Source organism: Aplidium turbinatum, chromosome 3 (assembly GCF_918807975.1).
Source record: "Aplidium turbinatum chromosome 3, kaAplTurb1.1, whole genome shotgun sequence".
Taxonomy (NCBI): domain Eukaryota; kingdom Metazoa; phylum Chordata; class Ascidiacea; order Aplousobranchia; family Polyclinidae; genus Aplidium; species Aplidium turbinatum.
Genome location: NC_137474.1, coordinates 23,725,269 through 23,746,110, shown reverse-complemented (window position 1 = coordinate 23,746,110; position 20,842 = coordinate 23,725,269). Strand labels below are relative to the sequence as shown.

The window sequence follows — 20,842 nt, the reverse complement described above, 5'->3', positions numbered from 1 at the left end:
TCCAATTGTCCAATGTCCATGTGTCTTAAGCGGGAGTCGAACTTCCAACTTGATGGGAATTTTGAACGTCCTTGACGAGTGGAATCGAACATCAAGTTGGAAGTTTGATTCCCGCTCAAGGCACATGAATATGCACCGCTGATGATCCCCAAACAAGGGTGAAACTCGAGTATGGCGTCGTCTATTTTAGTTTGAATACCCATTGTGTAAAATGGGATTGTAAAATTATCTTAAGCACTCGTAACACTCTTTGGAGATTTTCAAGATTACAAAATCGGCTTTCAAGGTTTTGCTAAAAGTATATTAGCTTGTTTGTTGAAAATATTCCAGATTCAAAATTAACTTGTACGTTTACATACAACATTAGCTTCCAGCACAACTACGGTATAAAAAAAATTCAGTAAATTCTTTTCCAAATCTCATCCGATCAAAGAACATTTCTAACGTTTCGGCTTGTCGACGCTCCCCCCTCCCCAGGTTTTCCTGCATCTGCTGAATAAGTACATTGCAAGTTCGCCGTCCGATCCTCCTCGCCGCGCTCTCCTGTTGCTGCAGCACCATCCGAGCAAGCTGAACGCTCACGAGGTAACGTTTTGGATGTCGCTCTCATGTTTGTTTGTGTGCTCAGGCCGCTGACTTAACCCCAGCAGTGTGCCATCAAGCAGCAGTCGGGTTCGTTTTGTGTTGCTTGGTTTTGTATGTTTATGGCAAGAATTCATAGAACTATGGGATGAACAACTCGGCCACGGTATCTGACAAGAAAAGGGTGTGTTTATCTTGCAATAAGATTGCAAATTGCTTACAAAACTAAAATTGAAAAGAAGTTACACGTTTATTAAATATATTACTAATAAAAACAAAAAAGTTAAAATCCACCTCAGAAATATAGAATTATTTTTTTAAGTATTGAAGCCTATAATTTATTTTCAGGTTGTAAGTTCTATGCTTAGGAGAGGTTAACTTTGCAAGCGTTGTAATGGCAAGAAGTGGGTAATAAAGTTACTTTAGATTAATTTTGAAATAGTTTTTTTATGGACAAGTTTTGGTATTGCTTCAAAAAGTTTGAAAAACATCTGGCAACACTTTTGTTTAACGCACTATTTGCTTGTCTGGTAGTTGAACATCCGATACTTCTATAAATTTCTGATTAATGGTAAAATATTGATGTAACCTCTCCACCAAAGTTTTAAAAACTTTACGAACACAAATGACTCACCTGTTCGGGAGCTTCAAGTTTGGCCACTACATTGTTCTGTTGTGGATAAATTTGACACCAGCACAGAATATGTCCCTCTGAAACACGTACATATCCACATACTATTTCTTTTGTAACGCGACTATACTTGCAAAGCTTTCCCGTTTGAAACACGAACGTTTGTGCTACACGTTACGTTTGTGTCACAGTGCTGTCTACTCTGCAATATTCATATTGACTGCATGCACTCAGCATCACCAACTGTACTACAAGTTCACTAATTATGTCGTGTCCAAGCTTATGCCTGGAGGCTAAAAGTTTAGACTAAATGGATTCAGCAAATAAGCCGACCGTCGTGTCCTACTTCGAGCATGTCATTGAATGTTTTGCCGAGTGTTTTAACGTCGCTTGGAAACCACGTTGCAAAAAAAATACTGTAAGCAACCTGGTTAAAGGTAGTTAGTGACTGTTTCTATTACGCCTATCATGGCTACCTACAGATACTGCCTGATTTGGCACATTCGGCAAAATTTTCTAGATTTTGTCAACTTTTGGTGACTGTCTGTATGAATTTTTCTACAGATTATTTTTTGACGTTTTCTTTACTGTCTGCCAGTTAACACAGTGGGTTGGAACATCATCAGACTTTGAAAAGCAAATACAACTTGATTCCGAAAATTTCAGTCAGACTGTTAATCGCTTTTTAACAGTTTCACTGAACGTTTTTCAACTTACTTTGTCTCATTTTTTATTGTTTCCCAAAGGTAACAAAAAGCTTTTATATCATTGCGAGTCAACAAAAAGTAAATAAACCTCAGAAAATTTCAATCAGACACTAACAGTAGCGGTAATCAGAATCTGCAAAATGTGACAAATCATCTCCACAGGTGGCCACGGGCCTTTCAATGGTTGTCGTAGTTTGCGCAGAATCGCAACATTACACCCATGGCCGAGGGTAATTACAGTACTAAAAAAAGTTACCAAATTTGCAATTGGTCTGATGCTTTTTATTTACAAAAAATCACTTTTAAACTGCACCACTTTTACCAAATTTTTGTCTGGTTCATATGGGTAGCTTTCATTCGTGCTAGTAAGTATTTTTAACTTTCACTTGATTTTATTTTGATTTATTGCACCGTTTACCCATTTGGCAGCCTTGATATTGTTGTCTGCGCTCTTAAAATGTTCAGAGGTCTGCGGTCAGATAAACCCCTCCACATAAAATGACAAAAGCTATGCAAAAAAGAGGCAGCATTTTATATACTTGTTTATATACTCAGACCCTAAACAATTATTGATCCAGTAAATTTACTGTAATAAACCGCTTTACATGACCTAACTCGGCTATAGTCAAGTTTTTTTTCAGCACCGTCATTCTAAACTTTTTAAACATCTCAAATTGAGTCAAAGAAGGCAAACATTTTTTTTTTTCGAATTTAGAAAACAGAACTATGAACAAGGTTGAATCATTTTTGATCATACGTCAACATAAAGTGTATACGGAAGTTGACTTATTTATTATGACCAACACAGAAAGCTTATTAAATTTTGAAATGGCAACACTGACCAAATTAGATGGAAATTTCGAATCGTCTTTTCTTAGACGCATATCAATATCATATTAACAGTGGCTTAATGTTAGTCATTGCCACTAATTGCAATAAGATTGAGTTTCGCTGTTTACTCGAAGCCTGATGCTTCGAGTTCGCTGTAGTAATAGCAGTTTGCACTAGTTGTCAACACAGTTCCGTAGTCACCATTGCCACTAATTACTTTGTACAGTACGAGTTCTAAAAAAATGTCTCTGTCTAGTAAGTGAACTTCAATTTTAAAGTGATCTTGTTTTTATTGTTGTTCAAGATCATGCCCATCTCTGTATGTAAATATTACTCAGTTTTACACAGGCATTACTTTCATTGCCTGACGTTGTCAGTGTATCGACAATCAATTTTTTCCTTCACAACGTCCTGGAAAGATTCTCTGTCAAATCCAAGCGAGTGAGGTTGCTTAACAATCTACTGCTGTCTGAAAATCAGCAGGTCAGTAAACAAATTTTCAAAATGAAAAATGTGCCACAAACTGTTGGTTTATGTTTTGTTTCTTTTTGAGTTAAAATTTCTTGTCACTTTGAGCTTGCAGTCACAAGCTAAATGGGCAAATAAGCTTTGAATCTGACCACAGTCAAGTCACCTTTAAAACACCCATTAGGTGCATACCTCAAAAATTAATTTTTCCTGAACCAACGCTCTCTAGAAGAGGTTGTCAACCAGAGAAATGGTGAATTAAAATGCAACAATGCAGTAATATCATGTCAAATCTCTTGGTAGGTGCATGAACATCGGATATTCCATGAGAGCACGCGATGTGTCATCAACGACGAACGGGTGTGCCGAGTATGTAAGAAGAAAATTGGCGTCAGGTTAGTTCCTGAAGCGATGGTAGATTGAAGTTTTGTTTCCGAGCTACTGAATTGCCTACATCTCTCAGAGCTTGTCTGATATGTGCTAATATACAACAACACCTGTTTTGTAGACTGGTTTTGTACAGTTGCACACTTTAATGGCACTCTGTGGAAAGGCAATCTTTTATCCTGTTAAATTCTAGTTTGTGCACTTTCAGCTTTGAATTTTAGCATTAATAGCCTAACTTAGAATTGTTCAAAGTGCATTTGAAGAATTATAAATAAATAGTATTATCAGCGATTTCTAACCTTTAGTAAAACTATAATTCTAAGACAACTTGGAAATAAGCAAGTAAGGAGAATAGGCTACATGCAGAAAAATAAAACAATTGCCCAACATGCATTCCTACAGTCGAACCCGTCAGTGCGGAACGGGATTTCAAGTCGATTCCAACTACGGCTTTGTCCTTTCCAAGTGCATTTGTAGCCGCGTTTCTGGTCACTTTAAGCTCAATAGAGTTCATTGTACCAACACTGCTTGATACGTTTTAAATTATTAAACTTGTTTTTCACAACTAACCACTGATTGATCGGCACAGTGCGTTCGCAAGGAACCCAGACGACACGATTGTCCACTACTTTTGCAGCAAAGGAAGAAACTTACAACCACATGATGGCAGCAGACAGCAAATATGAGGTCACTTGCACCAAAGCAACCGATGATCTGGGCTATATTCAACGTTACGAATATTACTAACAATAATTTTTTTTTTCTGACTATTGAATCAATATCGGTGACAAGTTTCTGAATAAAATTTCGTATGTAGGCTATGGGAGACTCAGATAAGTTGGCCCACTGTAAATAAATTTTTAAGTACAATACTTATTGTGACGTATCATACGTATACCGAGAAAGTGCTGTTGAAACTACTTTATCACCAGGTTAGGAGGCTCTAGCAAGCAATATAAACATGTGAGCACGATTTTTGTATGAAAAATTATGATTTTTAAACTTTTTGGATTTTATAATTTTTTAGATGTCGAGTGAGTTTTTTCTTACTACAGTATATAAGAAAGGTTATTATTTAGTGAGTGCATCACTAGGTTAGTTATTAAGGCTCACTTTGACGATGAAGCCGTTGTTAGAAGCTCGATATTTTGACATAAATTTGAGTTTTTACAATATGGCTGCCATGCAGGAAAGTTGGCCCATTTCGTGGGTGGGTACGTTGGCCACCATGGCCAACTTGCCTTTATGAGGTATTATATGGAATCATACCGGACTAATTAATACGATGACTTATTTTTTCAAGATTGAAGTATCAAGTATCCAAAGTAAGTAAATCGCGGCTTTGCATCAGCATTAAGCGATCTATAACAATAATTCACTTCCTAACATCGTTTTCATGCCACAGATTGCGACAACTTGTTCCTAACCCATATTTTAATAATAAAATAATGGTAAGGGACCGTTCAAATATTACGTAACGCTATCGAGGGGGAGGGTTTATGAAAAGCGTTACGGTAGCGTCACATCGGGGGGAAGGGGTTCAAACAAAACGTTACGTAACGCTTACGAGTACCGTGGTTTATTTGTGCTGACTGGTATCGTCGTTTGGATACTAAATTAAGCTGAAATCATATCCAACAGCACCAACAAAATCTCCATCAAGTATCAACTACGGTACTGTAATTCCATACAGGTTCTAAGTGCTCAAAACCTCGCATTGCGAAATTGCAAGGCAGCATTCTTACATCACAAAGCTTGCTTTGATGTGAGTGAACAACATTAGGGTTGCCAGATGGCCTTTTTTTAGGCCAAATTTCAAAAATCTGTCCTTTTTAAATTGCAGTTGGCTTAAAAAAAATTGATGCAAATAAGGCCAGATTATTTTAAATCAATTGCAAATGAAAGTATCAATGATCATCACTTAAAGCAGTGGTTTTCAACCTTTTTGGTGGAACGGAACCCAATGAAACATTCCAAAAGCTCGAGGAACTCCTGTTTAATAATTTAATGTAGAGAATGTGTTGGCTGTGGACAGGGTGGTTCTATTGAGTTGAACCGGGTGGGCTACTAAACGTTTTCAGTAGGTAGGCTACATAACGTTTTAATTCCTAAAAAAGAATGTAGCTAAAGTTTCATGTCTCAAACGTAAGCTTTAAGTGCATACAAACCAAGATATTTTATCAGCACGTGTTTCCGCGTCATAATTTTGATATATACGGGCTTTGCAATGAAAAAGCGTCACGTGGGGGAGGGGGGTTTGACAAAAACGTTACGTTGGCGTCACATGGGGGAGGGAGGTCAAAAATTTGGAAAAACAGCGTTGCGTAATATTTGAACGCTCCCTAAGTAATCAGATCAAGAAAACCAATCGCGGAAATGTGTCTCAGCAGGTGTATGAAGTGGGGCTCAAGCGACGGTCTAAAACGTACCTCGTTTCGGGGATATACTAAAAACTGTTCCGATATTGGTAGGCTACCCATGCAAAATGGAGTTTGTACTGCAAACAAGGTCCTACCTATCAGTATCGTTAAAAATATCAAGGCAATGATATTTGATATATCTTTTGTTATTTTCAAAAATTTATTTGGTGTACTCATGTAAAAAAAGTTTACTGAGGTAAAATACTGCATTATAATAGTAGCCTACGGTAGATTATAGGCTATTATAAACCCTACCGGTACTGTACATGAATGCATACAATGTATAGTGCAGTCGTGGGAACTTAAAAAGTGGTGTTTGTGGAAAAAAATTTTTATCAAGCTAATACTTTTCTCAGACCTTCCCCATGTTATGCAGATGGCTCAGAAAAAAATCCCCATCAATGGGATGATGGAAAACCCCCTTTTGGACCCATTTTCCAAATGACGTCATAATCCCTTTATAAAAATTTCAAGTTTTTCAAAATAGGACGTATTATACATCATTTTTCAAGGGGGACAACTTTTTCTGTTAACAAGAACCCTGAAAATATACAGAAAAAGAGTTATTACCGATTAAGCAAAAGGATAAATCTGTGAATTTCAGGCAAATTTGAAATTATTCGTCACTGTTGGACTTATTCTTCTATATTCTACAACAAAAATTAAACAAAGTAAGCGAAACGTAAATTAAAGCTATCATCAAAAACGACAAACATGTTGCTTTCCTCCTCGTCTTGTCCCGTTTCATATCTTCATTGTACGAGAATTCCTTTTCTTCGGTACCAACATCGACGTTATGCAAAAGTAAAAAAAAGTCTTCATTCTTAAGTTTTTCGTCTAGTCTCTGGAATATGTCGTTCATACAAATTATTACTTAGATACGAAAAAGATGTGAAACTATCTTTGTATTTCAAGCATACTCAGGCTACTATACTACTACATTCAACACCATGACATTCACCACACGAAGAAACACATGCCATTCCATAATTGCGACAGGTGCAAGTTTTCGTTCCACATGGATTTTTCGTTGATTTCTTACATCTGCATGTAATTACTTTGGTCATTGCTTCTGGTGCTATAGGCATATCCAGTGGCGTACGCAGGGGGGGCCATTGGGCCATGCCCCCCCCCCCCCCCCTTAAAAATGTTTTAGTAGTTAACGACGTAGATTAAGGCATTTAATATGTTTTGCATTGCTCTGTCAAAGCAATCACTGTAACAATGTTGTTTTATAGACTAAGCCAATACGAAATACATGACCCAATCCACCTACCCCACCCCAGGTATGCCAATGTAGAATAGTGTTCTGTAAGCCTATTATAGTGATTAGTGAGAGAGAAATGGATAAAGTCTAAACTAAAACCATACTGGGATATCATGAAGACGTCTGGGATATCAATGGCCAGTGGCGTAGCCAAGGGGGGAGGGTTACAACCCCACTTTGGCACGCGTGTGACGTCACGATATTGAGAATGATGCTTTCAGTCTAAAAAAAAATTGCCAAATTTTAAACAAAACTGCATTGAAAGAGCGAGTTTTGCCAATACCAAACATTCAAACATCTCAGCCAGGAATTAACAACAAGAAAACATAGAGACTTAGCTTTATTTCCGAAAAATGCCGAAGAAAACATGATCTTATCCTTTTGCTATGCCACCTGACAGCACCATTTCACAGGAATATTCATACCCAGATTTTTGCTGAAAATGCTCTCAGAATGCACCAAATTCAAAGTAATTTTTCAAAATTTTCTGGGGGAGGCCCCCCAGACCCCCGCAGCTAGGTGTCGTCTTAAGCGAAAACGCCGTCGTCAAAGCCCCCCCTTTCAAAATTCCTGGCTACGCTACTCTCAATGGCCCCCCCCTTAAGAAAATCCTGCGTACGCCACTGGGCATATCCGTCATTATTGGGACAAGTTCGTTGTTGCTATTGTTTCTCCATCCCCATTCACAAACATTGAATTTAAATTCTAAATACGTAACCCATGGAAGTAGGCTGCTCTTTGGCTCGGTGGTAGCTCTTCCGGTGCAATTATGTCTAAAAGTAAACAAAGATAAATATTACATACAGGGTATCTAGAATTGGACAATATCATAATAGTGTAAACATTATTATATAATCCCTATGTAAAAATACATACCTGAGTTTAGTAAGCGTTGAATCTTCATTGCCACAATACCAGATCTGGAATGCAGTTATAGAGGCTTCTCCGACCTCGTTTTGGGAACTCCAGACATTGCTGATAATTGCAGAATTCTCTTTCAACGTTTCTGATTTTCGCAAACTTCTTTTCCCTTTTCCAAATATCGATGACGTTGTGTCGCATCCTGACCATGCATGGAGGAAAAGAAGATCTTCTTTAATACTTGGGCTAGCTTCTTTGATTCTCCAGGCTTTGTCGAAGCGCTCCTTGGTCGAAGTAAATATCATCATGAGTGTCAGTCTTCCAATGATGCAGTAACGTAGTAACTACATCAGTATCATCAGCAATGACATTTACTGGACCATTTCGAAGAGAAGCATAATCAAGGGATTTCGCTACAATGGAACCGTCAGCATCATCAGAGCATTTTGCTTCGCGTAATTAACCGCCATGCGATGTGCCTTTCTCCTCTGCTTTGCAGTTTCATTCTTGTGCATGTCGTTTTTCAATATTCATTGTGTAGATCAGTTATTTTCAATGTAGATGTTATTGTAAAATCATCAGAGCAGTTGTGAACTTCAACTTCGGATTGTCTCAGAAGGGTAGAAACAAACTTGATGAATTCAGCCTTGGTTTCGGTGCAGCTGAGGTAGCGATTTTGAGTAAAAGGAAGTGAATTGCTCGGATTAATTTTCACAAACGTGCTCTGTGGAACGGAATTTCGGCGCAAGTGCTCGTGACTTTTAGTACTTTCGTCATGATAGACATCAAACACAACAACAGCATGGATATAATGGTTTTGGATATATTTCACATACGAATTTCAAACTTTCGAAAACTTCATTCCTTTTTTCCAGCAAACTTTTAATGCGCCACCGTCGATAATAGAAGTTGATTTCCTCTGAGGCATGCGACGAAGAACCAGGCAAAAGAATTTTTCGAAGAGAGGGTTTGTCAGGCTCTCTCATCATGCCTTCCTTGAACATCGACATTGGCTCTGAAGTCAACTCGAATTCGAAAAATTGCTCAAGGCTTTCCTCGCTTTCAGCAACAGCAAACATCCTATTGAACATGACTTTCGCAATTTCTATTTGATTTTATGTGCTTTTGTAAATCAGAGGTTCAAAACTACAAGTCTTTTCAAAGGTTTTGAGTCAATTTCAAACTTTTTTTAACACAAGTCTAGTTTTCACTAAGTACCGTCATAAGACAACTTTTGCAGTGCACTCTTGTTTCGACTTCAAATGTTAATTGGCAAAAATGCAACTTTTTATGAGTCTAAAATCTCTGCTGGTTCTTTTATAACGTATGCTATAGCCTAGATATTAAAACAGATGAACGTTCCCAAATAATATTCATGGCTACCTTCAACCCTCATTTAAACTTTAATCACCAAGAAAACGAAGACTAAAAATGCTAACATTTGCTGCAACCCAGTGCAGTAACGTAGCCAAAAAGAAAATTTGGGGGTGCCAAATAGCCTAATTTGATGAATTGAAGAGAACGACAAAGTGTTTGATTTAAGACATCGCCACCTGATGTGCAGTGGCGTATCCTGGTGGGTTGAGCAAGGGAAGCAATAAAGTTGGTGGGGGGTTAGAGCGTGCCAAAGGCACGCGTAATCTAGGGGGGTCCGGGGGCATGCTCCCCCGAATATTTTTGCAAAATTACACTCAAATAACCTAATGGATTATAGCGCTTTCTGGAAACACTTTAGGGAACGTTCAAATATTACGTAACGCTTTTTTCCCGAATTTTTGACCCCCCCTCCCCCATGTAACGCTTTTTCACTACGAATTCAGCACAAAAAACTACCATTCCGTACTCGAAAGCGTTACGTAACGTTTTGCTTGAACCCCCGATGTGACGCTAACGTAACGCTTTGCATAAACCCCCCTCCCCCTTGAAGGCGTTATGTAATGTTTGAACGTTCCCTTAGGGTAATATTTGTATAAAATTTATTAGCAGATAAACAGCTATTAACTTATTAAAGGTAGCTGTTACACGCGAATGGGCAAAAACTGCGGCTAAAATTAGCCTAGAGAACACCAAAAACTCAGCTACACAAAAACCCAACAGAGTAGGCTAAGTGGTTCTGAAATTGCTTCCACAGATTAGTTAAAAGAAGCGTAAATCGCGTAAACTTTGCGCGATTTGCAAAATTTATATGTGTCTTTCTCTGTGTCTAAAACAAGTCCTAGGGGGTGTTAATAGCCAGATGTCTTTGAAAACGTTATAAATTTCTACAAATTATATTACATTTTTAACAAAGGGTTCAACTTCGGAATCCAAACTTTGAAAATTTGGGCGGGGGCATGGCCCCTTTCGCCCCCTCCCCCCCTGGCTACGTCTATGACCCAGTGCTTGATTTACGACTAAAATTTGGACTAGAAAGGCTGAAGCCTAGGGATTAAGGGAGCCTCAAAATTTAATATGTACCGTAGTGTAGGCTATGCTACCACGTTTATTGAAAAATGTGAAACACGTAAGTTTATTTGTAGAAATTTTCACATTGGCTAATAACGTGAAATTTTGGGAAACGCAACCAGTTCTAAAAAAGTAGACAGGTTTTAGGTTAGCCTAATGCAATATTCTGATTGAGATCAAGAGGCCAGGGATGAATCCCTGTATAACTGGCCTGTCGGAGTTGCACAAATGCTTTCCTTTTTTGCTAATGTGACAGCATGTAAGCAAAAAATTGAGAAAAGTGTTGGGCTATTGACGCAGGCCCAATTAACTGATGTTGAAGTAGCCTATTGTTGCAGGATAACTATTCCAACCACTAGGTGCCGCTGAATGGATAGCACTCCTAAAGTGCGTTGCTCAAGCTAACACCTCGAGATCCGAGCCAGATCTCAAGTGGGGCCTAACCACTTAGCTGATTAACTTCCACATGTGTAGGAATCTTGGTTAAACTATTCGGTAGCACGACAATTTAAAGCAGACAATTCAAAGCGTTTATTCAAAGACGAAAATTCAAAGCCGTCAATTAAAAGCCGATAATTCAAAGCTGAGATTAACGACAAAAAACAAAACAGAGAAAAGCCGACAATTCAAACCTAAAATAGTTCATAAGAAAACAGTTTCAATTTAATTACATACCAAAAGCCGACAATTCTAACAAAAAATAGTTCGCAAGAAAACTACATGCCAAAGTTGTGAGCAATTCCACGCAGATACGATACGTTGTTCGAGCATCATACTGTTGCACAATGCGAAGGATCCGTTCATTTAGTTGTTCATATTTCCTTTTTCGAGATGGAGGATTGTGGCCTGCCACAAGACGTTCCATTAAGACTTCGTTATGTTTTTGCTCTTAAGAGCGTTGATGCAGCGAAAGATGGACGGACAAAAGCAACCGACAGTTGATTGAAAACATCTATGCCACCCTTCAATGCTATTGTTGGTACGATGCTCTCCACGCAAAGTGCGCGGATAAACATTCCAAAGTTCATTTGGGAACACAGCAGGTCTTCGATGCCCGTGGCAAGTTGGTCGACCAATCCAAGTGTCCTCAAAGTAATCAGCTACAGGTTGAATTCGGTGATCAAATTCTTCATCTATCACTAGGGCTTGTAATGCGTTCTCAACGTCTTGTTCTGGTACAAAAGCTAGTGCTGCCAGGCTCCGCGCACTCATTGCAAACTTTCCATCATCTTCTTTATAAGCTGCTACCAATCCAAATTGCTGTATTTTACGCCAAACACATTGCTGTAAATGGAAAAAGCAGCCCGTCAGTGAAATTGCGGGAAAATTGTCTTGAATGGCATTGATTGCAGCCTTCTCAAAGTCTGTCATCCAGGACATTGGATTTATTTGAGGTCGAAGGTTTTTATAGCCTGCAAAAGTCGACAATAGGTTTGAGCAGCTTTGTTCGGAAGAAGAGCATAGACAAGAGGTACAATTGTGCATAATTCAATAGCATGGATGGTATATAGCTGTTGAAAGAGATGGCTTGGAGCTGTGCTAAACGTTCCATCAGAGAAATAGCTTTGACTCTGAGAGAGAAGTTCAAGGTTACGCTGGGTACTAAAGATGCATATGCGATCATTTCCAGGCCCAGAATCATAAAGCAGAAACACAGTACCATCATCCAATTTCTTGAATTCTAATGGAATTACCAGTTCTTCAGCATTTGACGGCTCCACAGGAATATTTTGTACTTGCCTTCTGGCTCGCTGAATGCTGCGTTTCAAAACACGTTCCTCAGGAATTTAAGCTGCTGCATTTGGATGCAAATCTGCTGTTGCCGCCGTAATGATTTGCTGAGTTGTAGCGTAAGACGTCGCTGCTTGCAACTTAACCTGGGCACAAACGTCCGAAACCTGCTTACACTGACCATTTGGAGCGTGGTTATGTTCTCCAACAAATTTCACTGCCTTTTCATTGCAGACATGCATTCTAGCTTTGCGCTTATTTTCCTTCCAATACTCTTCACACAACCAGAAGCTTAACCCCTCACCATGCTTACTATCCCTGTCGTGATTATAGCAGTAGCCGCCATGGCATGCTTTATTCCTTTCTCTTTCCGTTTTCGTGAAAGAAACATCCATACTACTCCTTGTTCGACTTCTGACTAACTTCAGCATTGCAAAACGATGGACTTTTGAGTACAGTCGACAGCAATGGCCGAGTGGTTAGCGCTTTGGGCTCGCAGTCGAGAGCCTGCATGTTCGACTCCAGCCACCCGCACTTGCTGTTGTTTCTTTGGGCAAGAAACTTTACGATAATTGCCTCTACCCAGTGATCGATTTCGAGTAATGGGTAGTACCAAATTTAAGTCATAAATAGAGTAGACAACCGGAAACAGACATTGCCGTCGGCTGCAGCGTGGGTCAGGTGTACGTCGGAAGCCGTACACCGATGCATAGCGCTCAAGTCCGCTTTCTCGCAATGCAGGATAAAGATAAACAAACAAAGTACGAGCTCGCACTCTTATCACATCACAATAAGATTAATTAATTTCAATTATTGACTTTTCCAATCAAGCGGATTAATTATCGTCAACTTTGAACTGCCGGCTTTCAATTGACCGCTTGGAATTGTCGTCTTTGAATTATCGGCTTTCAATCGACCGCTTTGAATTGTTATCTTTGAATTATCGGCTTTGAATTTACCACTTTGAATTATCGGCTTTGAATAGACGCATAACCGAACTATTCTTGTCGTAGATCTCGACTACAACTCAATAAGTCTCGTAACAGACCATGAATGAGCTTATTGTAGGCTATTGCTTCACTGTATATTCATAACTACGTTCGTATTCAAGAACACCGTTCCAGGCCTCGAAATTCATAGCATGTGATGTCCGCGGGAAGTAGGCTATCATCTAGATCGGTCATATTTGTCCGCCGAGAAATAACACAAGAACTAGCGATACAAATTGTCATTGCATAGCACGAACAATTGTTGCGAGAATACAATTTTTAGCGCGCTTCTAGAAAATGTGAATACGGTAGCCTACTGTATCCCTTAGCTTCCATTCAAGCAGGAAAACTTTTGATTTATGTTGCTTCAACGATTGATGACATTAAATCATTGTAACAAAGGTGAATTCTTCGCTAAGAATCGATAGGAGTACCGGTAGGCTACTTCTACACTAACCACGCGCAACTTAGTTCAAGTCTTACGTCACAATGTCTAGCTTTGATCTCCGAGTACTATTGGAAAGGAAAGGTTGGTTACAAAATTGAAAATACGAGTAGGCTGTTACAGCAAGATGCAGCAAAATTTGTTAAGCTTTGATATTACAGTAAGAAAAGGCCCAGGAAAAATTCACTTTCGCTCACATAATACTTTGCACAGCAGAAAATAGTAGCGTTAGTGTAGAAGTTTTCCGACTCCTGCCCAGAGCATTGTGACGCAAGAAGCCACATGACCTCGTTCGGTGGAAGTTATACGGCGCATTAAGCAGCTACACGGCGCTTTGACTCTTCAAGCGCACGTCGTTGGTCAGATGAAAGCCTTTCAGAGTGACTTAGCTGAAAGTTTAAAAAGGTTTCTAAACCATAACTAGCCTATAGTTATCAAGATAAAGTGATTAAGCATAACGATCGACGTTAAAACTGGTGTGTCCGCCGTGAGACTTAATTTGTCCGTCGAGATATCTGCTCAGACCGGACAAGTTTGTCCGCCGTCAACAAAAACGAATTTCGAGGCCTGCGTTCAATGACGCTAGTTTCGATTCTCCCGTTTTTTGACGAATAGAAAAAACATAACGTTTGTGATAGTTCACGCTTGGCAGAGCTTCATTAAGAGGCAATGTGGTCACTACAGATTACCTCCAACTGGGGCCTGGATCGACTCTCGAATTGTGCACTTGAGCAACACACGTTAAGGATCGCTCTCCATTCAGCGGCATCTGATGGATGGAATAATTCCCCGGCAACAATCTGTCAATCTCGGTGACCGGGTCGAGAAATTTTTTTCCCACCAGATTTTTGTCTCATTTACATATTTTGGTAAAAGTTTGTATTAAAACCGTGTGAATGCAACTTTTTCTCGTTGGCACGGTTGTTTCAGTGGTTTCATCCTCTGCCTACTGATCGGGAGAACGGGGGTTCGACGCCCGTCGTAGTCAAGCTTTTTTTTTCTTTAAATTAATTTTTGCGGTGCACAAGAGCTTTTCAAAAAAGTAGGGTTAGGGAAAGCTTATATTTTATTATTATTGCACAATTTCATTGGCAAATAGTTATTTCGCAATCTGAATTAACCAATCTCTCAAAACACTTTCGGAAAATCTTACTTTTAGAGTGACTAGAATCAATGAGACAAAAATCTCGTGGGAAAAAAAATTTCGCGACCGGGCCTGCGTCAGTGATTCAAAGCCTCTACAAGTATGCGAAACTGCCAGGATTAAGCTCTGCAAGAAGCTTTCCTAGTCCGATGATAAAGATTTAATCAATCAACGCAAAAGTGATGTAAATGCTTTTACCATGACATAAGAAATTAGCATCAGCAGTCAGCACACAACAAGAAAGTGGCGGCTCATTAAAGGGAGCTGCAGCTCCCTCTACCAGTGGCGGCTGGTGGTGTTTGTGAGCAGTGGGGCTGCAATAAATAGTCAGGGGGGCGATCGCCCCCCCCCCCCCCCCTAAAACCTAAGAAAGTGGATTTATTCTTCAGTTATATGTATACGATTTGGAAAACAACATTAAATGATCTGGTATATTGATGACATGTAACTGAGGGTTTTCCAATGTTTGTACAATGCATTACTGGGAAGTGGTCTGAGATTGCATTAATTAGAATTCCTCACCGACTTTCATTACCTGTTTGCACATTGGACCATATTTGATCTAAGACTGTTGCACTGGTGTCAGTAATTCTAGTAGGTTTATTAATTAGTGGGTAAAAAGAACTTGAAAACATTAAGTCTGTAAAATTGCCTACATTGATATGTCATCAATATACCAGATTATTTAATCTCTCAAACATACAAAATTTCTCAAATGCTCTGGAAAATGTGGACATCACTTGTTGCTTAAATCAAACTGATGCTGATGAAGCTTATGAGTCATTCTTGGGAGAATATACTAGTCAATTTAATAAGCATTTTCCTTTACAAAAAACACCTTTAAAAAAGAATAATTCTTGGTTTGATAAAGAATTACTACATCTATTACGAAGAAAAGAGCGTTTGTTTAAAAAGTAGGCTACATATCCAATAAAACTATTCACTCCAAACAGAACTACACCTCTGCAAGAAACTTATACTTTCATACAGTTCAACAAAAAAAGAAGGAATTTTATAAATCTAAATTTGAAAAGCAAAAATTTAATATGAAAGCTACTTGGCAAACAATCAACAATCTATTAGGTAAATTCCAGTCTAAGACTAACCATGGCATCAAAATAAATGATAGTACAGTCACTGACAGATTAACTATTGCAAATCACTTCAATGATCACTTTTCCTGTGCTGCCCATTCCCTTGCAAAAAAAATTCCCAAATCAAATACAATATTTTCAACATATCTTGATTCTCCATCCTCTGAGACAATTTATATTTATTAAACTACTTTGAATGAAATTAACAATATTATTCATGCTATGCCAGCAAAAACTAGCAGTGGCATCGATGAAATACCATCCATAGTTGTAAAGTCAACCCCAGACAATATACTGCATGCTTTAACTCATATATTTAACTTATCTTTAACAAGTGGAAAATTCATAAATTCATTTAAGTTGGGGAAGGTGATACCTATCTTTAAAAAGGGTAGCTGCAAAGATTCAAACAACTACAGACCAGTCAGCCTACTACCTGTTTTTTCAAAGATATTAGAAAGAATCATGTACAACAGATTATACTCATTTTTGATTAGACACAATTTTTTCTATAACAATCAATTTGGTTTCAGAAAAAATCATTCCACAAGCCATGCTGCTTCAATGCTAATAGAAAGTATCACCAGTATACTCAATGACAACCATCTTGCATTAGGAATCTTTCTTGATTTATCTAAAGCATTTGACACCATTGACCATAAAATATTGCTAGCTAAATTATATCATTTCGGAACAAGAGGCGTGGCCTATGATTGGTTCATGAGTTACCTGAGTAATAGAAAACAAAGAGTTGTTTTCAATGGCACACTATCTTCTAATGTTAACAACATATCTTTGGGTGTCCCACAAGGGTCTATCTTAGGCCCTCTTTTATTTCTGATTGATGTAAATGACTTTCGTAAATGCCTTCAACACGGAACTGCAATTATGTTTGCAGATGACACCACCATTATATATATAAAAATAAAACCATTTCTACTGTATATGATCTGGCAAACCAAGAGCTTGTATGCATAGATCAATGGCTATCAACAAATCGATTGTCTCTAAATGTCACCAAAACCAAACATATATTATTTTCAAGTCAAGGTAGCAAGTCACTATCATGCAACCCACCCTTGAATATTCGAAAAAACTACATAGAACAAGTTGCCTCAATAAAGTTTCTGGGAATAATTGTAAACGAGCATTTGTCATGGAAATCTCATATGGAAGTCTTGCTTCAAAAAATAAGATCAACACTCTGCGTGACAAAAAAAATTAAACCTTTCCTAAACAAACAAGCACTTTTCTCCATTTACCATTCTCTAGTTGAGAGTCAGATATTATATTGTATCTCAACATGGTGTCATGGAAACAAAACTACATTGCAAAAGCTACAACGTACATGCAATAACTTTCTTCGTACTGTATTTGACATTGACCGCAGAGAAAGCATAAAAGGTGTAATGGAACTCAATAATTTAAAATCAATTTACCACATGAAAAATACAGAGATTGCAACTTTCATGTTTAAATATTCAAAAAAGCTACTTCCCACAACATTCAATGATATAATTATGTGTAAACAATCAAATAGCCTAACAACAAGAAGTAACTCTCCATATATTCCTATATATTGCAGAATTGACACCTGCAAACAATCAATACGGTACATGGGGCCAACAGTTTGGAACAAGCTTCCAACTACCATAAGAAATGAATGTAAAACTGTAAAAGGCTTTAAATCAAAAATGAACAAGCTAAATCTTCCTTGAAATAATCCTATCTAAGTATTACATACACCAAACATACTAATATTTCTTTGCCCGGCAATGATAGGCCAATGTGTGTAGATTTATTAGCAAAATAGTAAGGTTGTAGGTACTCCTACTGGCTTTCTTGTTCTTGTGTTTATTGTCCACAGAAGTTCTACAGAGTCTGCAGAAGTTTTTCCATCCTCTTCGACCAATCGCCATCTTTCGGTGAAGCGGTGGCCATGTGCTCCAACCAGTTGTTTTCTTTTATATTAATGTCTTGGACTGGATCGTCATGCTATTATCTGTTTGTCTGCAATTTTTTTCTACGTAATATGCCGAATTGGATTTTTTTTTACTTTTATTTTGGTTTAACGTGTAAAGCATACGGTAGGCCTAACCCAAATTTCGCATATTACTGTGACATGCCACTACTACATCCCCGCCAGCGATGCCTGTCATTTTTGCATTAATTCAACGTTTGCTAACGTTGGATCGGTGTGGAGGTGACGAGTTTAGCTGACTGGGGTCTAAAATTATCGCTTTATCAACGCAACTTTGTAACAAAGCACGCTTGATATCTTCAAGACATAAGTACTTTCCTGGGTATAATTGGATTTCCGCAAAATGACGATGTTGTTTTTGCTAGTTTGTTTTATTTGTTTGTCATTGTTTTCATGTCGTCAAGTTATAGCCTATCTATTTTGTGATTCGTGCAAGGCATGGTGCGTTGCGCTTGAAATGGCTTTGCCCGTGGTAGGATTTCTTTGTGGGGTTTTCTTTGCCTGCCTTGCTCTTATTTGCTATGAGCTAAACGCATCAAGACGTGTTCCCCTTACGACCATCAGCACTCTTGATAACGCACCATGGCCGATCTTCATAGCAATTGTCCATACAAATCTTAAATATATCAGCTAAAGCTATGTGGGCTAATAAAGCAATAGCCTAAATTTATGTTTTTTATTTTATTTTTTTGTAACATTTTATTTTTTTATTTTCCCTTTACATCTTAAATTTTTCTGAAGGTGTTGCGACCGTGCCAAATTTTTTTTCAACTCAATAACTTACTTTGGTCACAAGCACGTTTTAACGTTCGCGTTTTGTCGCTTCTACCTTTTTCTCGACCTTTGCTATGTTGACGTGTATTGTTTTTGATATGATGGTCAGAAATAAAAACAACTGAACTGAACTGAACTGATATCGAAAGCACTGCTGAATAAGTCTTTCGCCATGTTCAAAGATTAGGCAGAGGTGGGCACCCGCTACTTTCAAAGTAGCGCGCTACCGCTACTTGGACCAAAATAGCGCACGCTACCCGCTACCAATTTACAAAAGTAGCGCGCTACTCGCTACCACTACTCGGACCAAAGTAGCGCACGTTACCGCTATTTCTTCCGCTACTTTTGTCTAAAAGGGCACTAAGTTAGGAAACACTCTTCAAGACCCTAGTGACGCAAAAATGACCTGGAAAACGAATGTTATCATTGGTTTACACTGTCATTTTAACGTCGTTATAGAAAACACATTCTAAGGGAAATGTATTGTTACGCATCTTTCAAAAACACGAGCATTTCAAAATGAGAGTCACTTAGTCCTGCCCGCTTTGGCTTAAGCACATCTTTTCCAACAGAGAAAAGTCTCTGGAAGGAATGGGGGTGTTGTATTTAATGAACAGATGTTTTAACTCGGTATTCGAAAAGCTCAAGGACTTGCTCCTGTCCAAAAAAAAAGGCGTTCACAATTGCTGTTTCCTTCTGCATCGACGTTTCACGGGATAGCGCCGACACACCAAAACATTCATCATCGGAGTCGTGACTGGTATTGGTGTCACTTTTCTCAGTATCAACCTGGCTTGATGTCTCCCGCAACAGTCGAATTACACCTGTCTTGACTTTTTCTCGCAGTGCGTCAGCATCATCCATGGAAACGTAGTGCAGAAATTGTAGCCACGACGTCTTGAAGAAGGGATGAAGACATGATGCTATAACGCATTTCATGTCGTTGAAGCACTTGTTGAATCGTTTCTTCACCCCTTCAAGGATTTTCACTCTCAACTCCTTACAGCTCACAAGATCACTGATCTCGATCAACTTCTTCGCGCAAATTGTAATGGTTGGAACTTGGAAGCAAGACTCTGTAATACGCCTTGGACTTGCCCTGGAGAATGTCTAAAGCCTGGCAGATTGGCTTCATCACACGGAGATATTCGCCGAGGAAGTTGACGTCAGCTAGAAATAAATTAGCTGTTTAGAAATAAGACAAACTATCTTGTAACTTCAAAGTTGTAAGAAAAAGAAATCACACAAAATTGCCCTGTAATGATTTCGTTTAACAAAAACTATCGTGTAAATTTTTTTATCAGCAACAAATATCCTAGCTAACAGTGGCGTAGCCAGGAAAAAAATTTGGGTGGGGGGCAAATATTTGATGAATTGAAGAGAACGACAAAGTGTTTGATTTAAGACATCGCCACCTGATGTGCAGTGGCGTATCCTGGTGGCTTGAGCAAGGGGAAGCAATGAAACTGGTGGGGGTTAGAGCGTGCCGAAGGCACGCGTATTCAAGGTCCGGGGGTGTGCCCCCCCGAAAAATTTTTGCAAAATTACACTTAAATAATGGATTATAGTGCTTTCTGGAAACACTTTTAGGGTAATATTTGTATGAAATTTATTAGCAGATAAACAGCTATTAACTTATTAAAGGTAGCTCTTACACACGAATGGGCAAAATCTGCGGCTAAAATTAGAGAACACCAAAAACTCAGCTACACAAAAACCCAACAAAGCAAGCCATTCTGAAATTGCTTCCACAGATTAGTTAAAAGAAACGTAAATCGAGTAAATTTTGCGCGATTTGCAAAATTTATTGGTGTCTTTCTGTGTGTCTAAAACAAGTCCTTGGGGTGTTAATAGCCAGATGTCTTTGAAAACGTTATAAATTTCTACAAATTTTATTATATTTTCAACAAAGGGCTCAACTTCGGAGTCCAAACTTTGAAAATTTGGGGGGGGTATGGCCCCTTTCGCCCCCCCTGGCTACGCCTATGTTAGCTAACCATTGGCATTTGTCAACAGTTTTACTTTAACCGATACGATAAAACCTTATTTTTGAACATCTTAGCATAGGTGATGACTGATGAGGCA

At 38.6% G+C, this 20,842-nt stretch overlaps 1 protein-coding gene across 4 annotated transcripts in view; it reads left to right on the top strand.

The window, feature by feature from the left end:
- LOC145767516 (vam6/Vps39-like protein) overlaps positions 1 to 4,478 on the top strand; it is a 178,973-nt gene extending 174,495 nt beyond the window's left edge. For 3 of the 4 annotated variants that reach the window (XM_082579352.1, XM_082579353.1, XM_082579351.1), the window contains exons 19-22: positions 478 to 585; positions 3,100 to 3,234; positions 3,523 to 3,614; positions 4,196 to 4,478. In XM_082579352.1, coding sequence (XP_082435478.1) covers positions 478 to 585; positions 3,100 to 3,234; positions 3,523 to 3,614; positions 4,196 to 4,292 — 432 coding nt within the window. In that variant the 3' untranslated portion in view covers positions 4,293 to 4,478. Of the gene's footprint in view, positions 1 to 477; positions 586 to 930; positions 987 to 3,099; positions 3,235 to 3,522; positions 3,615 to 4,195 lie in introns of those variants that run through there. The other variant, XM_082579354.1, reaches the window with a different exon arrangement.
- Positions 4,479 to 20,842: the final 16,364 nt, after the last annotated feature.